Below are 17,500 nucleotides of genomic sequence, written 5' to 3' on the forward strand. Positions count from 1 at the left end.
TGCCCACCGTGATCTAGCGGGATATGTATCTAGAAGCTTCAATGATCTCCCTGCCCACCGTGATCTAGCGGGATATGTATCTAGAAGCTTCAATGATCTCCCTGCCCACCGTGATCTAGCGGGATATGTATCTAGAAGCTTCAATGATCTCCTTGCCCACCGTGATCTAGCGGGATATGTATCTAGAAGCTTCAATGATCTCCCTGCCCACCGTGATCTAGCGGGATATGTATCAAGAAGCTTCAATGATCTCCCTGCCCACCGTGATCTAGCGGGTATGGATCTAGAAGCTTCAATTATCTCCCAGCCCACCGTGATCTAGCGGGATATGTATCTAGAAGCTTCAATGATCTCCTTGCCCACCGTGATCTAGCGGGATATGTATCTAGAAGCTTCAATTATCTCCCTGCCCACCGTGATCTAGCGGGATATGTATCTAGAAGCTTCAATGATCTCCCTGCCCACCGTGATCTAGCGGGTATGTATCTAGAAGCTTCAATTATCTCCCTGCCCACCGTGATCTAGCGGGATATGTATCTAGAAGCTTCAATGATCTCCCTGCCCACCGTGATCTAGCGGGTATGTATCTAGAAGCTTCAATTATCTCCCTGCCCACCGTGATCTAGCGGGATATGTATCTAGAAGCTTCAATGATCTCCCTGCCCACCGTGATCTAGCGGGATATGTATCTAGAAGCTTCAATGATCTCCTGCCCACCGTGATCTAGCGGGATATGTATCTAGAAGCTTCAATGATCTCCTTGCCCACCGTGATCTAGCGGGATATGTATCTAGAAGCTTCAATTATCTCCCTGCCCACCGTGATCTAGCGGGATATGTATCAAGAAGCTTCAATGATCTCCCTGCCCACCGTGATCTAGCGGGTATGGATCTAGAAGCTTCAATTATCTCCCAGCCCACCGTGATCTAGCGGGATATGTATCTAGAAGCTTCAATGATCTCCTTGCCCACCGTGATCTAGCGGGATATGTATCTAGAAGCTTCAATTATCTCCCTGCCCACCGTGATCTAGCGGGATATGTATCTAGAAGCTTCAATGATCTCCCTGCCCACCGTGATCTAGCGGGTATGTATCTAGAAGCTTCAATTATCTCCTGCCCACCGTGATCTAGCGGGATATGTATCTAGAAGCTTCAATGATCTCCCTGCCCACCGTGATCTAGCGGGTATGTATCTAGAAGCTTCAATGATCTCCCTGCCCACCGTGATCTAGCGGGATATGTATCTAGAAGCTTCAATGATCTCCCTGCCCACCGTGATGGGAGACCGATGGATGGGAGTCATAATTTGAATCAAACGATAATACTATTACATGCAGTAAACGATTTAGTGCTGATGTTATGGCCCACAGTGTCAGTTTTGTAGTATTATATTACAGAATGTATCAAGATAAACAAAATTGAATCAAAGCTCAAAATCGATCAAAATAAGGAAATTGTTGCTTTTTTTATATGGTGGCAGCAGAGAGAAGGGTGCTCTTTTTTGAGGAATTTTATTTTTCGTTTATTTATTTTCTTTGTGTGCTTTTTTTTTTAAGTTTCAGAATTGAAACACACTTGCTCAGTGAAGGCATTAAATTTATTGTTTATTTAAATAATCAAAATTAACCTTAAAGCATCAAGCTCACCTAGACAAAACAACGTTTTAGGTAAGCCAAATATGCGACCCATCGTCTCAAAACGGTTTATTGAAAGGATGGGCTATGTACAGGAAATGGAATTGAACAGCCACAATTATGAAACTTGTGTATTTTTCTCTACTGCTTTTTTTTTTTTAACGATGGAGAACAAATAAATTTCTAACAAAAGTCTCATCCTGACACCCACTAAGAGGAATACACTCAAATATTTACAAATCATATGTTTAAAAAAAAATACAGTACATAACAGAGAGATGATTTACAAGGAAAATAATGTCTCCCAAAACTATAGGGAATGAGATTAGCGGAAGAGTATCGACCCTTGATTGGACGTCACCTTACAGAGAGAACGTCAACATGGTTTTGCGCATGCGTCTCTCTCGTCCTCGCTTTCGGTGAAGTGTCTCATGCCGCTTTCACCGGAATCGAGGACGAGAGACGCATGCGCAAAACCATGTTGACGTTCTCTCTCTAACAACTTGTCCGCCGGTGACGTCCAATCAAGGGACGCTACTCTTCCGCTAATCTCATTCCCTATATTTCTTTTACATTCGACTGTTTCCTTTCAAACCAAGGACTCCAGCCAGGGTCAGGACAAAACTAAGTAATCTCATTCCAAGACAAAGACAGAAAGCAATTGGAAAATAGACGTGAGGGGATTGAAGACACAGTAAGCACCTCCTTGACCAATATGGGAGGTCAGGAACCCCAACCAGTAATTGAAACTGAAAGTGGATGCCAAACTACAGACACAATCTTAAGGATTTTAAAGTGTTATTTAATCAATGAGAGGTAAATTGTTGATTTTTAAAGTTAACTGCAGCGACTACCATTTTTTAACTCCTAAAATTTACGAATTTTTAAATTTTCAAATCTGCAGATCTGTTTTACAGGGTTTGATTCAACATGGCCGACGTGTACAAATATGCAGGTCTGACATCCGAACCCACTTATGGGCCTAGTTTAAAATTGTTGTAATGGACAATTTTTTTGGGTCATGATTTGAGATTTCCATGACAACAATGGGCCCATAAGGAATTTGGTTATCAGACCTGAAAATAAGCGCATGTCGAACTTGACATAACGTTTTTGAGAGAACTGGTCACGCACTGTAAGAAATAAAAATGTTTTATCGGTGTACAGCAGTGCCGGCACCAGTAGATTAAATTTACTCACTCTCCCCTCTCCTGCCTGCCTGCCCGACTTTGCCTCTGCGTGAGTTTAGAAATGACTCGCTACTGTGGAATTCTTTCTATCAACCATCCAGATATAATTTGAGTCAAGATAGAAAGATGTTACACAGTTTAGCACAGGTGTGTTGGGAGGTGGAAAAATAAGTAAGTAAATGAAGAATAAAGGGAAAGAAGGGCTAAGAGCGTTGTATAAAACTTAACAGGTTTAGAGAAGAAGGGTTTAAAGGATTTAAAGAGTTATCCCCATCACTTAGGAGTTCACAAGAGATGGAAGCGCGAACTTCTCCAGCTCTGAGTAGCTAAATTGTCGCGTTTTAGCCGGATAACTACCAAAATACTGTTTGCTTTTTTTTTCTCGGTTTTATTTATTTATTTACTTTTTAAAAAATGGTTTTTGTTGTCTGTTAATTTTTGTTTGTTTGTTTTTTGTTTGTTTGTTTTTTGGGGGTTTTTTCCATGTTTACCGGTACTTTTTAAAACTGTCATTTTCCACAAATATATATTGTTGCCTTATTTTTTTTGTTTTTATCGTCAGATATTTCTTTTACTTTGTTTTATTTTGCTTTTGGTTGTTTGTTTGTTGTTATTGTTCTTGTTGTTGTTTGTAGTTTGTATTCTTTTTTGTTTTCCTTTATTTTCTTATAAATAAATAACATACGTTTAACATTTCTCTTATCCAATGGAGGGGCAACATATAATATTATTTAGTATCTATCTCAAAAACTGAAAGTTTAGATGAGTACCGGAGAATTATGTTTGGGGCAGAGTCTCTTGTGATGATGAAGAAGAAGAAGAAGAAGACGAAGAAGAAGAAGAAGAAAAAGAAGAAGAAGAAGAAGAAGAAGAAGAAGAAGAAAAGAAGAGAGAAGAAGAAGAAAGAAGAAGAAGAGAAGAAGAAGAGAAGAAGAAGAGAGAAGAAGAAGAGAGGAGGAGAGAAGAGGAGAAAGAAGAGGAGAGAGAATACAGAGAACAATACAGGAGTGAGGGGGGGGGGAGAGGAGGAGGAGGAGGAGAAAATTAAACGCTATGATGCCGACAACGGAGATGGGATCCATATCCTACAGGTGTCAGAATTCAGAACACTGCCTTATTCTTATCGGCCCTGCCATTTCCCCTTTCCCTTTTTGTTTCTCAAGCGTCAGTACTAACGTACAAAAAAAAAACCCCTTAAAAAAACACGTTTTAAAAATTTTGGCCAGATAACTCGTCCTTCAAATATCGATCGATTTAAATGATTCGCATCTTGGCAAAAAAAACTCTCAAGCCTGGGACTTTCGAAGTCTCGGGTTTGAGAGTTCCTGCCAAGATGAGAGTTATCTTAATCGATCGATAATTGAAGGAAGAGTTTTCTGGCCAAAATAATTTAAGTCAGATTACGACTGTCAAAGGACGCAATTTGTATCCTGGCATGGGATGAGTAAAAAGATGAGTCTTAGTACCGGTGAGTATGGTTCAAACAAAGTAGTAGAGAATAGTGTGTAGGCGGAAAGGTAGACCACATCTATTATTAGATAACCGAGGCGTATTTATTCTGATGAAAGATTCCGAAGGAGATGTGGTCTTGTGCTATGACACTCGCCTTCGGATCGGAAGGTCCTAGGTTCGAGCCTCGCTCCTTTCACATCGGCATGAAGATGCCCAAATTAAATAAGACCGAATTTCCTCAGGCAGAAAAGATACTCAATACAAAAATACTGCTTTGGCTCGGGTAGGTCTTTCAAACTACTTTCCTATGCACATCATACATGGCCGCCTAAATTACTAAGGAATGAATGTAGTGTGGTAATGAGATTAATACGCCTGACCTAAAAGATGTTTCCGCCTCGTCTAATAGCATTCAGGGGGGAGGCGGGTATGCGACTACAATGTGAATGGTTGTGAAACTAATGCTTTGGACAAGATAATGAATGGGTCAGGTGAGTGAGTGAGTAGATTGATGTATTGATGTATTGGCTCGTGGTTGGATTTAGGGATGAATAAATGAATGAATGAATGAATGGATTGATGAACTGGTGGATGTTTGAGTGACTGGATGAATTAATGGATGGCTGACTGGCTGCCTGGCTGAATGTGTAGATTGACAGATAGTTTGATTGGCTGAAAGGCTAATTAACTGATCGACTAATTGATTGACATCGACGATTGATGGATGAATGCATGGCTGGACAAATAAATAAATGGATGGATGGATGGATATAATAGATTGATAAATAGAAGGACCGATCTACAATTGTCAACAGGCAGACATGGCACCCGCACGATCCACTCCTTGACATACACAAAAGATCAAACACAACATACAGGCAACAGAGCATATTCCCAAGAATCACAGAGGAAAGGAAACAATCTGTCAGAAGAAATTGTGACAGCACGAAGTCATGGAATATTCCTGGCCGCTCTGGGCGCATACAAAATGGTGCAGCATGGTGACCTTTGGTTGTCCGAACGACGACGACGACGAAGAAGAAGAAGAAGAAGAAGAAGAAGAAGAAGAAGAAGAAGAAGAAGAAGAAGAAGAAAAAGAAGAAGAGAAAGAAGAAGAAGAAGAAAGAAGAAGAAGAAGAAGAAGAAGAAGAAGAAGAAGAAGAGAAGAAGAAGAAGAAAAGAAAGAAGAAGAAGAGAAGAAGAAGAAGAAGAAGAAGAAGAAGAAGAAGAGAGAAGAAGAGAGAAGAAGAAGAAGAAAGAAGAAGAAGAAAGAAGAAGAAGAAGAAGAAGAAGAAGAAGAAGAAGGGAAAAAGAAGAAGAAGAAGAAGAAGAAGAAGAAGAAGAAGAAGAAGAAGAAGAAGAAGAAGAAGAAGAAGAAGAAGAAGAAGAAGAAGAAGAAGAAGAAGAAGAAGAAGAAGAAGAAGAAGAAAAGAAGAAGAAGAAGAAGAAGAGAGAAAGAAGAAGAAGAAGAAGAAGAAGAAGAAGAAGAAGAAGAAGAAGAAGAAAAGAAGAAAGAAGAAGAAGAAAGAAGAAGAAGAAAGAAGAAGAAGAAGAAGAAGAAGAAGAAGAAGAAGAAAGAAGAAGAGAAGAAGAAGAAGAAGAAGAAGAAGAAGAAGAGAAGAAGAAGAAGAAGAAGAAGAAGAAGAAGAAGAAGAGAAGAAGAAGAAGAAGAAGAAGAAAGAAGAGAAGAGAAGAAGAAGAAGAAGAAGAAGAAGAAGAAGAAGAAGAAGAAGAAGAAGAAGAAGAGAGAAGAAGAAGAAGAAGAAGAAGAAGAAGAAGAAAGAAGAAGAAGAAGAAGAAGAAGAAGAAGAAAGAAGAAGAAGAGAAGAAGAAGAAGAAGAAGAAGAAGAAGAAAGAAGAAGAAGAAGAAGAAGAAGAAGAAGAAGAAGAAGAAGAAAGAAGAAGAGAAGAAGAAGAAGAAGAAGAAAAGAAGAAGAAGAAGAAGAAGAAGAAGAAGAAGAAGAAGAAGAGAAGAGAAGAAGAAGAAGAAGAAGAAAGAAGAAGAAGAAAGAAGAAGAGAAGAAGAAGAAGAAGAAGAAGAAGAGAAGAAGAAGAAGAAGAAGAAGAAGAAGAAGAAGAAGAAGAAGAAGAAGAAGAAGAGAAGAAGAGAAGAAGAAGAAGAAGAAGAAGAAGAAGAAGAAGAAGAAGAAGAAGAAGAAGAAGAAGAAGAAGAGAAGAGAAGAAGAAGAAGAAGAAGAGAAGAAGAAGAAGAAGAAGAAGAAGAAGAAGAAGAAGAAGAAGAAGAAGAAGAAGAAGAAGAAGAAGAAGAAGAAGAAGAAGAAGAAGAAGAAGAAGAAGAAGAAGAAGAAGAAGAAGAAGAAAGAAGAAGAAGAAGAAGAAGAAGAAGAAGAAGAGAAGAAGAAGAAGAAGAAGAAGAAGAAGAAGAAGAAGAAGAAGAAGAAGAAGAAGAAGAAGAAGAGAAGAAGAAGAAGAAGAAGAAGAAGAAGAAGAAGAAGAAAGAAGAAGAAGAAGAAGAAGAAGAAGAAGAAGAAGAAGAAGAAGAAGAAGAAGAAGAAGAAGAAGAAGAAGAAGAAGAAGAAGAAGAAGAAGAAGAAGAAGAAGAAGAAGAAGAAGAAGAAGAAGAGAAGAAGAAGAAGAAGAAGAAGAAGAAGAAGAAGAAGAAGAAGAAAGAAGAAGAAGAAGAAGAAGAAGAAGAAGAGATAAGAAGAAGAGAAGAAGAAGAAGAGAGAAGAGAAGAAGAAGAAGAAGAAGGAAGAAGAAGAAGAGAAGAAGAAGAAGAGAAAAGAAGAAGTAGAAGAGAGAAGAAGAAGAAAGAAGAAGAAGAAGAAGAAGAAGAAGAGAGAGAAGAGAAGAAGAAGAAGAGAAGAAGGAAGAAGAAGATGTTAAGAGAAGTAGAAGAAGAATTGAAGGAAATTTAGATGAAGAAAAAGAAGAAGAGAAAGAAGAAAGATAGAAGAAGACTAGATAATAAGAAGATAGGAAAAGAGAGAAAGAGAAATGTTAAAGATGAAGGAAGAAGATTATGTATGGTTATGGAAGGTAGAAGAATTGGATGATATTTATGTTGGTCATGAATTATGGCAGGAAATACAATTTGATGACTACACTAATCTACTGAACTAATAACAGGAAGAAGAAATTGTTGCAATTTAGATAATAAAGATAATGGTGGAGGCATGGTAGGTGGGGATGCAGTTATGTTTAAGGTTAGGGAAACACTTAGATCATATCGCCAAAAAAAAGAAGAAGAAAATTGGATGAAACATCTGAATACAATTAAAGGCTAGGAAAAAGTAAGTCAAAGGGGAAATTGTTAAAATAAGGAACAGATGTGTATTCCGTTTCCGAGAGCACACTCTCAAAGTACTTTGTTTGACATCACCAAAAAGTCTCACCCAGACACCCCAGCACAACGATCTCACTAAGAAGAATACACTCAAATGTTTACAAATTGAAATCATACGTTAAAAATACAAAAATAACAGTACATAACAGAGAGAGCCAGGGACTCCGGCCAGAGTCAGGACAAAACTAAGTGATCTCATTCCAAGACAAAGATAGAAAGCAATTGGAAAACAGATATAGGGGTATAGAAGACACAGCAAGTACCCCGGGAACCCCACTCAGGGTTGTGTAGCTCATTCCTAGATAAAAATAGAAAGCAATTGGAAAACAGTATAAGGGTCTAGAAGACACAGCAAGTACCTCCCTTCCCACTGTGAGAGGTCGGGAACCCCACCCAGGGTGATGTAGATAAAGAATGGATTGAAGTACAAAAAGATAAAAGTTATGAGAGAATGATTCAAACCAGTTTAAACTAAAGTTGTCATAATTTATCTTACCTAAAAGAGCCAAAGATGCCAATCCAAATAAAAGAATTTGGCCCCATTTCCATGGTGTGGCCATAATTACCAACAGTTTTGGTCAGCCAATTTCCAATTACTTTATATACAATTTGTTCTAAAAAGCACAGTTTTTATATTAGTTATGAACAGTCAAAGTTTATGTCCGTTTTGAAATCATTTTGACGCTGCGCAGTATGTCTCATACAAATTATCAACTATTGAAAGGTGGTGGTTGTAAATATGAATCGACAGATTATAATTGTAAACATAAGAAAACAAATGAATGAATAGATGAATGAATAAAATACAAACTTGGAACAATTAATCTTTCTTTTTTACTTACTTAAAAAAGAAACGACACATGAATGACAATGAATAACAATAAATAAATTCGTTATAGAAAAAGGATAGGTGCATAATATGTTTCTAAATTAAGAAATATACTGATAACTAAATGTAAAAAATCTCAGTTAATTAAAGTGTATAAATTCTATGTCATTTCCTTTTTTTTTTTTTTTTCTTCTTCTTCTTCTTCTTTTTGCTTTATGAACTCCAATCACACAATGAACACCAGCTTATTATTAACAACAACAAAAAAACAACAATAAATAAATACATAAACAAACAAACACATAAATGAATTAATAAATAAATAAATAAATAAATAAATAAATAAATAAATAAATAAATAAATAATACATAAATGAATATACTGATTCATAAATATCTAATCTCAGTCATAATGAATTATTTCTATGGCACTTTTTCTTTCGTTTCCAATCACACAATGAAAATCGGCTTGTTATGATTCAATGAGAAAAGCTTACGATCTCCTTGCTATCCACCCGACTGAGATCCGGATATAAGCTTTGAACAAAATTCCTTCAAATATAAACAAAAACGACAGAGAAATGGAGAGGGTTTTACAAACCAGCTACCTGAATGAACGCACATGCAACACACACACACACACACACACACACACACCTACACGCACAGATACATACATTCATGCATACACACATACAAAAACACAAAATAAAGGTGGGCAGGGGAGGGGGGGGGGAGGTGAGTGTGTTCAGCTGCTAACGCGCAACTTGTGTGAGTGCAGGTAATTTTTTCGTGCGTGCTTTTGTGATTAAGCGTGTGTCAGTGTGTGTGTGTGTGTGTGTGTGTGTGTGTGAGAGAGAGAGAGAGAGAGAGAGTAAGTACGTATGTAAGTATGTATGAATGTGTGTGTGTGTGTGAGTAAGTACGTATGTAAGTATGTATGAATGTGTGTGTGTGTGTGTGTACAATGTGTGTGAGTGAGTACAGGTGCGCTCTTTGCTCGCTTCTCACCCTCATCCTGTCTTTGACTCTCCTCTAGAAGAAAAGTAAGAGCAGAGGATAATAATATTGATTCGTGACGTTTCGTTACTACTCTTAAGGACAAACCTGTATAACGTTATTTTTATGGGCAACACTCAACCCCCCCCCCCCTACTCTCTCTACTATCATACGTGAGTAGTAGTATAGATGGCGGTGGTAGTAGTGGTGGCGGCATGGAAGAGGTGTGGGGGGGGGGGGGGTTGAGGAAAGCCGGTGAGTATGCCAGAGTAGCTTTGCTAGGTGGCTCAGGTGAGAAGAGGACCTGATAGATTGAATAAAGGTTGGAATTCGAAGAAATTCCTTTTTTTTTCTCCATTAACTCACCCCCGATGCGTTTATATTCTAAGCTTCCTGGCATTTTCCCTCTTTACTTTGCAATAAGTGTCGTTATAATTGGCATCTCGTAATGGGGAAATTCCGGGAAAAGTGGAAACATCTCTAAATCGGAAATCCTTTCAAAAGATCACAGAGCTGTCCTTTGCTAAAAAAAATATTTTTAAAAGCCTGAGATTTTTCATAGTAAAGGGGATATATGAAAATATTTCGCACAAATCTTACCTTCATCAAAGGGTATCATCCTTGTTTTTTGTTTTGTTTTACGGCGCTTGCAACACATTAAGGTCATATCAGCGCCAGTAAAAAGGAAGAAAATGGGAAAGTAAAAAGTTCTAGAATTACAATTAAAGCACAAAAGAAAATGTAAGACAAAGGGGAATTGGTTCAAATAGGGAACAGGTGTAGATTCCAAGAGCACACTGTCAAAGTACTTCGTTTGAGATCACCTAAAAATCTCATCCAGACACAAGCAGAGGTCCCAACTAAGAGGAATACACTCAAATGTTTACCAATCCTATAATATAATATGTAAACTAAACATAATACAATGCATAACAGAGAGATGATTTACAAGGAAAAAAATATCATCTCCCAAAACTATAACTATACACTCGACTATTGACTATATCCCTCCCAGCTAAGGAACTCCGGCAAGGATCAGGACAAAACCAAGTAATCTCATTCCAAGACATTGACAGGAAACAATTGAAAAGCAGGTACAGGGGGAATAGAAGACACAGTAAGTACCTCCCTGCCCACTATGGAGTATCATCCTTATATCATAGAAAAGGATAACAAATCCATTTAGCTCCCCCCTTAACTGTTGCCTTAAACAACCAATACTTTCATCGTTTAAAAAAGATACAACTCACAAATACTGATCAGCCGGAAGATTTTTTTTTAAAAGCCGGTTCTCCAGCCTCAGTGGGGAAAAATAGATAATGATAATAATAATAATAATAATAATAATAATAATAATAATAATAATATAATAATAATAATAATAATAATAATAATAATATAATAATAATAATAATAATAATAATTAGAAGTACAAATTAAAGCATCCAAGAATAAGGCAGACTAAGGGGAATTGGTTCAAATAGGGAACAGATGCAGATTCCAAGAGTACACTATCAAAGTACTTAAGTTTGAGATCAGCTAAAAGTCTCATCCAGACAGATCCCCACTATGAGGAATACACTCAAATGTTTACAAATCATATATAATACATAAGCAAAACATAATACAGTGCATAACAGAGAGATGATTTACAAAGGAAAAAAATAATTTCCCAAAACTAACTATACATTTGACTGTTTCCTTTTCAGCCAGGGTATCTGGCCAGGGCCAGGACAAAACCAAGTAATCTCATTCCAAGATCAAGACAGAAAGCATGATGGAAAACAAATATAGGGAGATAGAAGAAACCAGTAAGTACCTCCCTGCCCACTATGGGAGGTCAGGAACCGCACCTAGGAACAAAAACACAAGCACAACGCTGAGATCCGAAGTCTTATGTATGGGGATCAAGGGTCTGAAGCAGGTGGCAAATTAAGAATTCGCTAAATATATCATGGATATATAAGTATATTCAGATCCCATCAACATATCAACGATAACACCTAAGTATATTCAAATACCATCAACATGTCACCGACAATACCTAAGTATATTCAAATCCCATCAACATATCATCGACAATACCTAAGTATATTTAAATCCCATCAACATATCATCGACAACATCTAAACATATTCAAATCCCATCAACATATCATCGTTAATACCTACTGACCAATAAAAATGGAAACTCAAATATCAGCTAACAACTCTAATGTTTGTAAACCAATTGGCATCTAATTTGAACAACAGTCAGATGAAGTATTCGGATTAATGGAAATGGAAACAATCAGATTCAATGTGCAACGTTAAGATCAAAAGACGCAATAGACATTTGGTTTACGAAAACGCATTTTGCGATAAGTACATATTTTGAAACAAAACCATTCAAGAAAAACCCAAGTCTTGCTAAACCCTTTAACCTGGACACACATGACAAAGATGCTATCAAGTAAGTTTAAAACACACGGATCGTTGCAAATATGAATAGACGATCACTCTGCAAAAGACATTGGTCGTCCAAAGTCTTAAGCAACTCCTGAAAAAGGTTGAAAGAAATCCCCAAAAATTAATTTGAAAATGGTCTCTTGGGCTGAGCATTCCTTGTAAGTCAGTAAGAAGAATATTGGGGCATCAACTTAAATTAACCCCGCAGAAACTTAAAGTGTGTCACATCCTTATAGAGAAAAGTCTGAACAAGCGTGTATGAAAGGTGCCAGACAAAGCAAGAAAGAAAAATAGAAGAAAATAAAAAAAAACATCCCCAAAAAATCAGACACCTGTAGGGGAGAAGTGTGATGTCTTGCGTCTTGGTATGATTGATCTGACGTCAGATATCATTAGCTCTACGTATTCACTACGACGAAAATCTGGGGATTTGTTTTTGTTTGGTTTTTTTTTTTTTTTTGTTTGTTTGTTTTTATCTGTTTGTTTTTGTTTGTTTGATGTGTTTTTGTTTTTTTTGTTGTTTTGTTTTGCTTTTGTTTGTTGTTTTTTTTGTCTTGATTTGTTGTATGTGTTTTCGTGTATGTACGTATATGTTTTGTTTTGTTTTGTTTTTTTGATTTTGTTTGTTTTCTTTTTTGTTTTTTTTTAATTTATTTTTTGTTGTTGTTGTTGTTTTATTTTTAGACAGACTCTGAAGACAAACTATTTCTCATGGTAGATAGACAAATAGAGCAAGTAAATTAGTGTTTTGAAAATGCGCCAGATATAAAAATGTATATTCTTCTTCTTCAAGTACCAAGTCTGTGCCAGACATCGGTGATCATGGTACGCCATTCATCTCTCTGATCAGATAACATCAGAAAACTAATATTACTCTTCTCTTTCTTTGTCACCCAGGTGTTCAAACTATTCAAATAGGTTTTTCTTGGTCTACCTTTACTCTTTTTACCATCTATCTTCCTTGTGAGAGCAAGATGTTCAATTCATTTATTATATATTTATATTATTATTCTCTAATCAAGAGTCCTAATTACCGGTGATTATAATGAGAATTCCCTATTAAGCGGCTTTCCCGATAATAAATCACATCCTGTCTGTTAGGAGCCACTGGTAACTAGCTAGGAATGCTGTTGCTTGATCCAACAAACGTGGTGATATATTATTCTCTCTCTCTCTCTCTCTCTCTCTCTCTCTCTCTCTCTCTCTCTCTCTCTCTCTCTCTCTCTTCTCTTCTCTTCTCTTCTCTTCTCTCCCCGCCTCTCTCGCTCTCACAAACACACATAATATCTATCTATCTATCTATCTATCTTTCTCTTCTCTTATGAGATTTGATCTCTCTTTTTTTCCGTAAACGAAAGGTGTCCTTCAAAGCCGAAAACAAAGTTGTGAAGTTAAACGGACGGTACAAATTACTTGCCACCCTTTGGATGGGACGATGGTCTATCGCAGCAGTTTCGACAATAACATTCATTTCCCTTAATAATAAATTCATTTATTTTAGTTTTAGTGATCAATATTATGTATCCGATTTACTTAGCCAAAAATATTGGATAGAGATGTGACGGGCCGTCACCCTTATGGGAATAGAATGGAATAGTCTTCAACTCACAGGACCGTTAATTGGTTTAGTCGTCGGTGCCTGGATCACCCTAAGGTCACAACCACCTACTGTAGAATGAACAGTTCAATGAAAGAATTTGGCAGAGCAAGGTAGATTAAACTAAACATTCTAAAAATGTTTGTTTTTAAGGGTTTTACGGCGTTTGCACCACATTTAGGTCATATCAGTGCCAGTAAAAAGGAAGAAAATGTGATAGTAAAAAGTTCGAGAATTACAATACGATTAAAGTACCAAAGAAAAAGGAAAACAAAACGGTGTTAGTTCAAATAGGGAACAGGGATGTAGATTCCAAAAGCACAGGTCCCCACTAAGAAGAACATATTCAAATGTTTACAAATCGTATTTATGATAAACAAAAATAATACAGTGTATAACAGAGAGATGATTTACAAGACAAAGAATACCTACTCCAAAACTATACATTTGACTGTTTTCCTCCCAGCCAAATTCTCCGGCCAGGGACAGGACAAAACCAAGTAATATCATTCCAAGAAGAGACAAAAAGCAATTGGAAAACAGATAGAGGGGTATAGAAGACACAGCAAGTACCTCCCTGCCCACTATGGGAGGTCGGGAACCCCACCCAGTCAAAATGATTTACACAGGGTCCCTAACCAACAGCAACCCTTAACATGTAGGACGAGACATGAAGTCTATAATGCGATATTACAATTTAGGCGGCATTACACATTTTCTGAGAGAAGATAGATTGGTAGATAGACGGACATATGTGAAAGGTAGATAGGTAGTTACGTAGGTAGGTAGGTAGACAGGGAGGTAGACAGATAGCCATAGATAAAGTATTAACATGATATATAGACGGACAGATGGGACCCTCCATCATTAGCCTCACCGCCACACTCGCGATGTGTAAGTTATCGAAAATACACAGTAGACACTCGTTCAACGCCCAATCTAAAGGATTGTCGAGGTGTGTTGTGTTCGGATATTAGGAAATCCCAAATGACTGTTGACGTAGTATGATATAATAGGCCAGGAACGAACATGGCTGACTCAGCCGTGTTATTTATAGTAACGACACTTTAAAAATGTAATAGTATAAGGAGAAAAACGAAAGAAAAAAAAAAAAAGAAAAAAATCTCAGCCGTGGTTTCCAATCCCGTCGTCTGACTCACCTTTGCATCTTTTCCCGTTGTTACAAAGGTGTAACAGTCTACTCTACTGCCTACACAATATTAATATAAGACGTAGTTCTCAGTTCCTATGGGTGAGTGAGTGTGTGTGGGGGGGGGGGGGGGGGGGGGGGGAGGTGAGGGGGGAAAGGTACTGGTAGTCATTATGACGGGTTAACAAGGGTTTGTTGCTTGTTGTTTTTTGTTTTGTTTTTTTTTTTACTTTTTTAAAACTGTTTTTTAAAATTTGATTTGTTTTGTTTTGATTTGGTTTTTTTTAGAGGTTTTACAGCACCAGCAACAGTTGAAGGTCACTACGGCGCCAGTGAAAAGGAAAATTGTTGGGAATAGATAGTTGATCTGAAGTTAAAAGAGCACTAAAGAAAAAAGTAAGGCCAAGAGGACTACATCAAATAGGGAATAGCGGATTCCACGTCTATTCCATCCACGATATTTCCTATGAGGCCCATCCAGACATAAGCAAGAGATCTTCCTGTGTAGGACACAATCAAATGTTTAAAATTACAATAATAATATATAAAAAGCTAAAAACTACAACAGTATAAACAGAGAGATGATTTACAAGGGGGGGGGGGGATTGCATCTCTCTCTCTCTCTCTCTCTCTCTCTCTCTCTCTCTCTCTCTTTCTCTCTCTCTATCTATCTATCTCTCTCTCTCTCTCAAGAAAAAGAAAAATTCATTTGAATGGTTCCCTGTCAGCTAAGGATCTTCGACAGGGCCAGGAAAAACTGAGTTACCTCAATATAGAAGAAAGTCAGAGAGCAACATGGAAAAGTTAAACAGATATAGGCGGCATCAATGCAGAAAATAGGATTCTGTGACCAAACAAACAAAAAATTATACTAAGTAGCAAATGAAAAATATTCCTTTCTTCTTTGAAAATGTGGAAAAATGGGAATGCAATACAGATTATCAAATAAATAAATAAGTATATAAATAAATAAAGGGTATTCAAGATTGATAGAAACAAACCAAAATGAATAAATAAATGGCATTCAAGATTGATAAAAATAAACCAAAATAAATAAATAAATAAATAAATAAATAAATAAAATACACACACAAAAAAAAATAGAGAAGACGAATCGAGGGAGATAACAATGAATTTAGGCACAACAAACTCGAAGTCCATGCTCGCTTACCGTCCGTTATTAAAATCCGTTTCTCAATGTTGACATCAAAGCCTACAATGAATAATTAAACAAAGAAACAAAACGAACTGAATAAAAGGCAGGTTAAATAAAAAAAAAATGAAAGAAGCAGAATATTGTATTGATACTATACTTGTATCCAAAAAGCTCACAACATTGCCAGCCGAATATAACGTACTAAAACTATTTTCTTCACGTTTGAATGTCTCAGCTCTGTCAGGGCCCCGTGCAGTTTGGGCTGCAGAGGTCAAACGTACTGGGTCACTTCCGGCGACTGCTATCATGTGTCTTTTTTTCTTGGTATGGAATCCAATCCTAACACCAGAAATAGATAGTATTCGCTTGGCTAAGAAGCTCACAACATTGCCATCCGGAAGTATAACGGACCAACACACAAAACTGTGTGTATCCATGAACGTTTATAGTCAGGTTAATACAGTTCAGTGAGCATTACTCATAAACGCGGATGGCAAAAAACAATAACAAAGACCTGAGTGACGTCATCTTTGTACTATCTATAGAGGGTTCCTCCATATTCAAGAGCATTACATTACATTTCCTTGCCACTGGGCACAATGTACTGTCTCTGTCTTGTAAATGACCGACCGTATGTAAAATGGTTAATGAACCCGAACAGCAAAATTGAATAAAGCATTGCTAAAACAAAATAGTGCTAAGTATCCATAAATCATATAAATTATAATATGAAGGTGAGAAGCAAAATAAACGTTGAAAGCGACGTGTGCGGATATACAGGTCTGATGACCCAAATTGTTGTGGGTTCATTGTTGTAATAGGAATTGTCTCAAACCAACGCAAAGTATTCTCCGTTACAACAATGTTAAAACAGGCCCATTATTGTGTTCGGCTCTCAGACCTGCTAATATGTGAACCTCGGATGAAAGCAAAATAAAATGATTGGCTGTGCAATATTCATAAATAAAAGGATGTGTCCAGATTTTTTTTTTTTTTTTTTTTTTTTTTTGTTCTTTGTTTCTTTTTTGAGTCAATCAAAATCTTGAAATCAAACATTTTCTTACAAAAGAAATCCTACATTTCCAAAGAAACAAAAACTGTTGACGGTTAACCTACGAAGTCTATATAACGTTGGAGGGAAAAAAATGTCAACTTTTAAATGGAGATACGATTTATTTTCTCATCAAATATACGATAATCTTGTGTTTATTTCATTTTTAAAAAAGTCATTTGCTTGTTTGTTTGATTCCTTGTCCATGCCGAACTCACCTATGTCAGGCAACGGACTCACTTGTTCTCTTACAATTTGGTTGCCAGATAATATGACTTCTGTAGGATGGAAATTTGGCTGGAATGGATCATCTCGAAAAACGTTTACATGGAAAATTTTCATTAAATTTTTTTCTTAAATTATTTGGTTTTAATGGTGAAAAACTACATGGTAAGAAAATACTAATTATATTTGATTCCTTGATTGCAATCTCATAGTAAAAAAATGAATAGGTTTTTTGTTTCACTCAGATGACTAATTTAAACTGGCTACAATTCTGCATGCACTTTCAGCAAGTTTTCATTTATTTATAAATTGTGTTGAAGCTGTTTCTACTTATAACCCTATAGTTCTGATGCTAAAACGATAATGTAGAAAAAAATGAACAATTTTAAAAAAATTATCAGTAGGCAAAAGAAAAAAATGATTGTGAACTATTCTCTCATATAAAATCTATTAATTCATTTT

At 36.7% G+C, this 17,500-nt stretch overlaps 1 protein-coding gene across 4 annotated transcripts in view; it reads right to left on the reverse strand.

Annotated features, from left to right (window-relative positions):
* The window catches only part of LOC144959157 (uncharacterized), a 204,766-nt gene that overhangs the window by 56,645 nt on the left and 130,621 nt on the right, over positions 1-17,500 (reverse strand). For 2 of the 4 annotated variants that reach the window (XM_078891677.1, XM_078891674.1), the window contains 2 exons: positions 17,032-17,091; positions 15,778-15,819 (listed from right to left, as the gene is read on the reverse strand). The exons of the other annotated variants lie outside the window; for them this stretch is intronic. In XM_078891677.1, the coding sequence (XP_078747803.1) occupies positions 15,778-15,819; positions 17,032-17,091 (102 nt within the window). The remainder of the gene's footprint in view (positions 1-15,777; positions 15,820-17,031; positions 17,092-17,500) is intronic. 4 annotated transcript variants of the gene reach the window in all.

This window comes from Berghia stephanieae, chromosome 13, assembly GCF_034508935.2.
Source record: "Berghia stephanieae isolate SIO BIC M18660-M18661 chromosome 13, UCSD_Bste_1.3, whole genome shotgun sequence".
Classification (NCBI taxonomy): domain Eukaryota; kingdom Metazoa; phylum Mollusca; class Gastropoda; order Nudibranchia; family Aeolidiidae; genus Berghia; species Berghia stephanieae.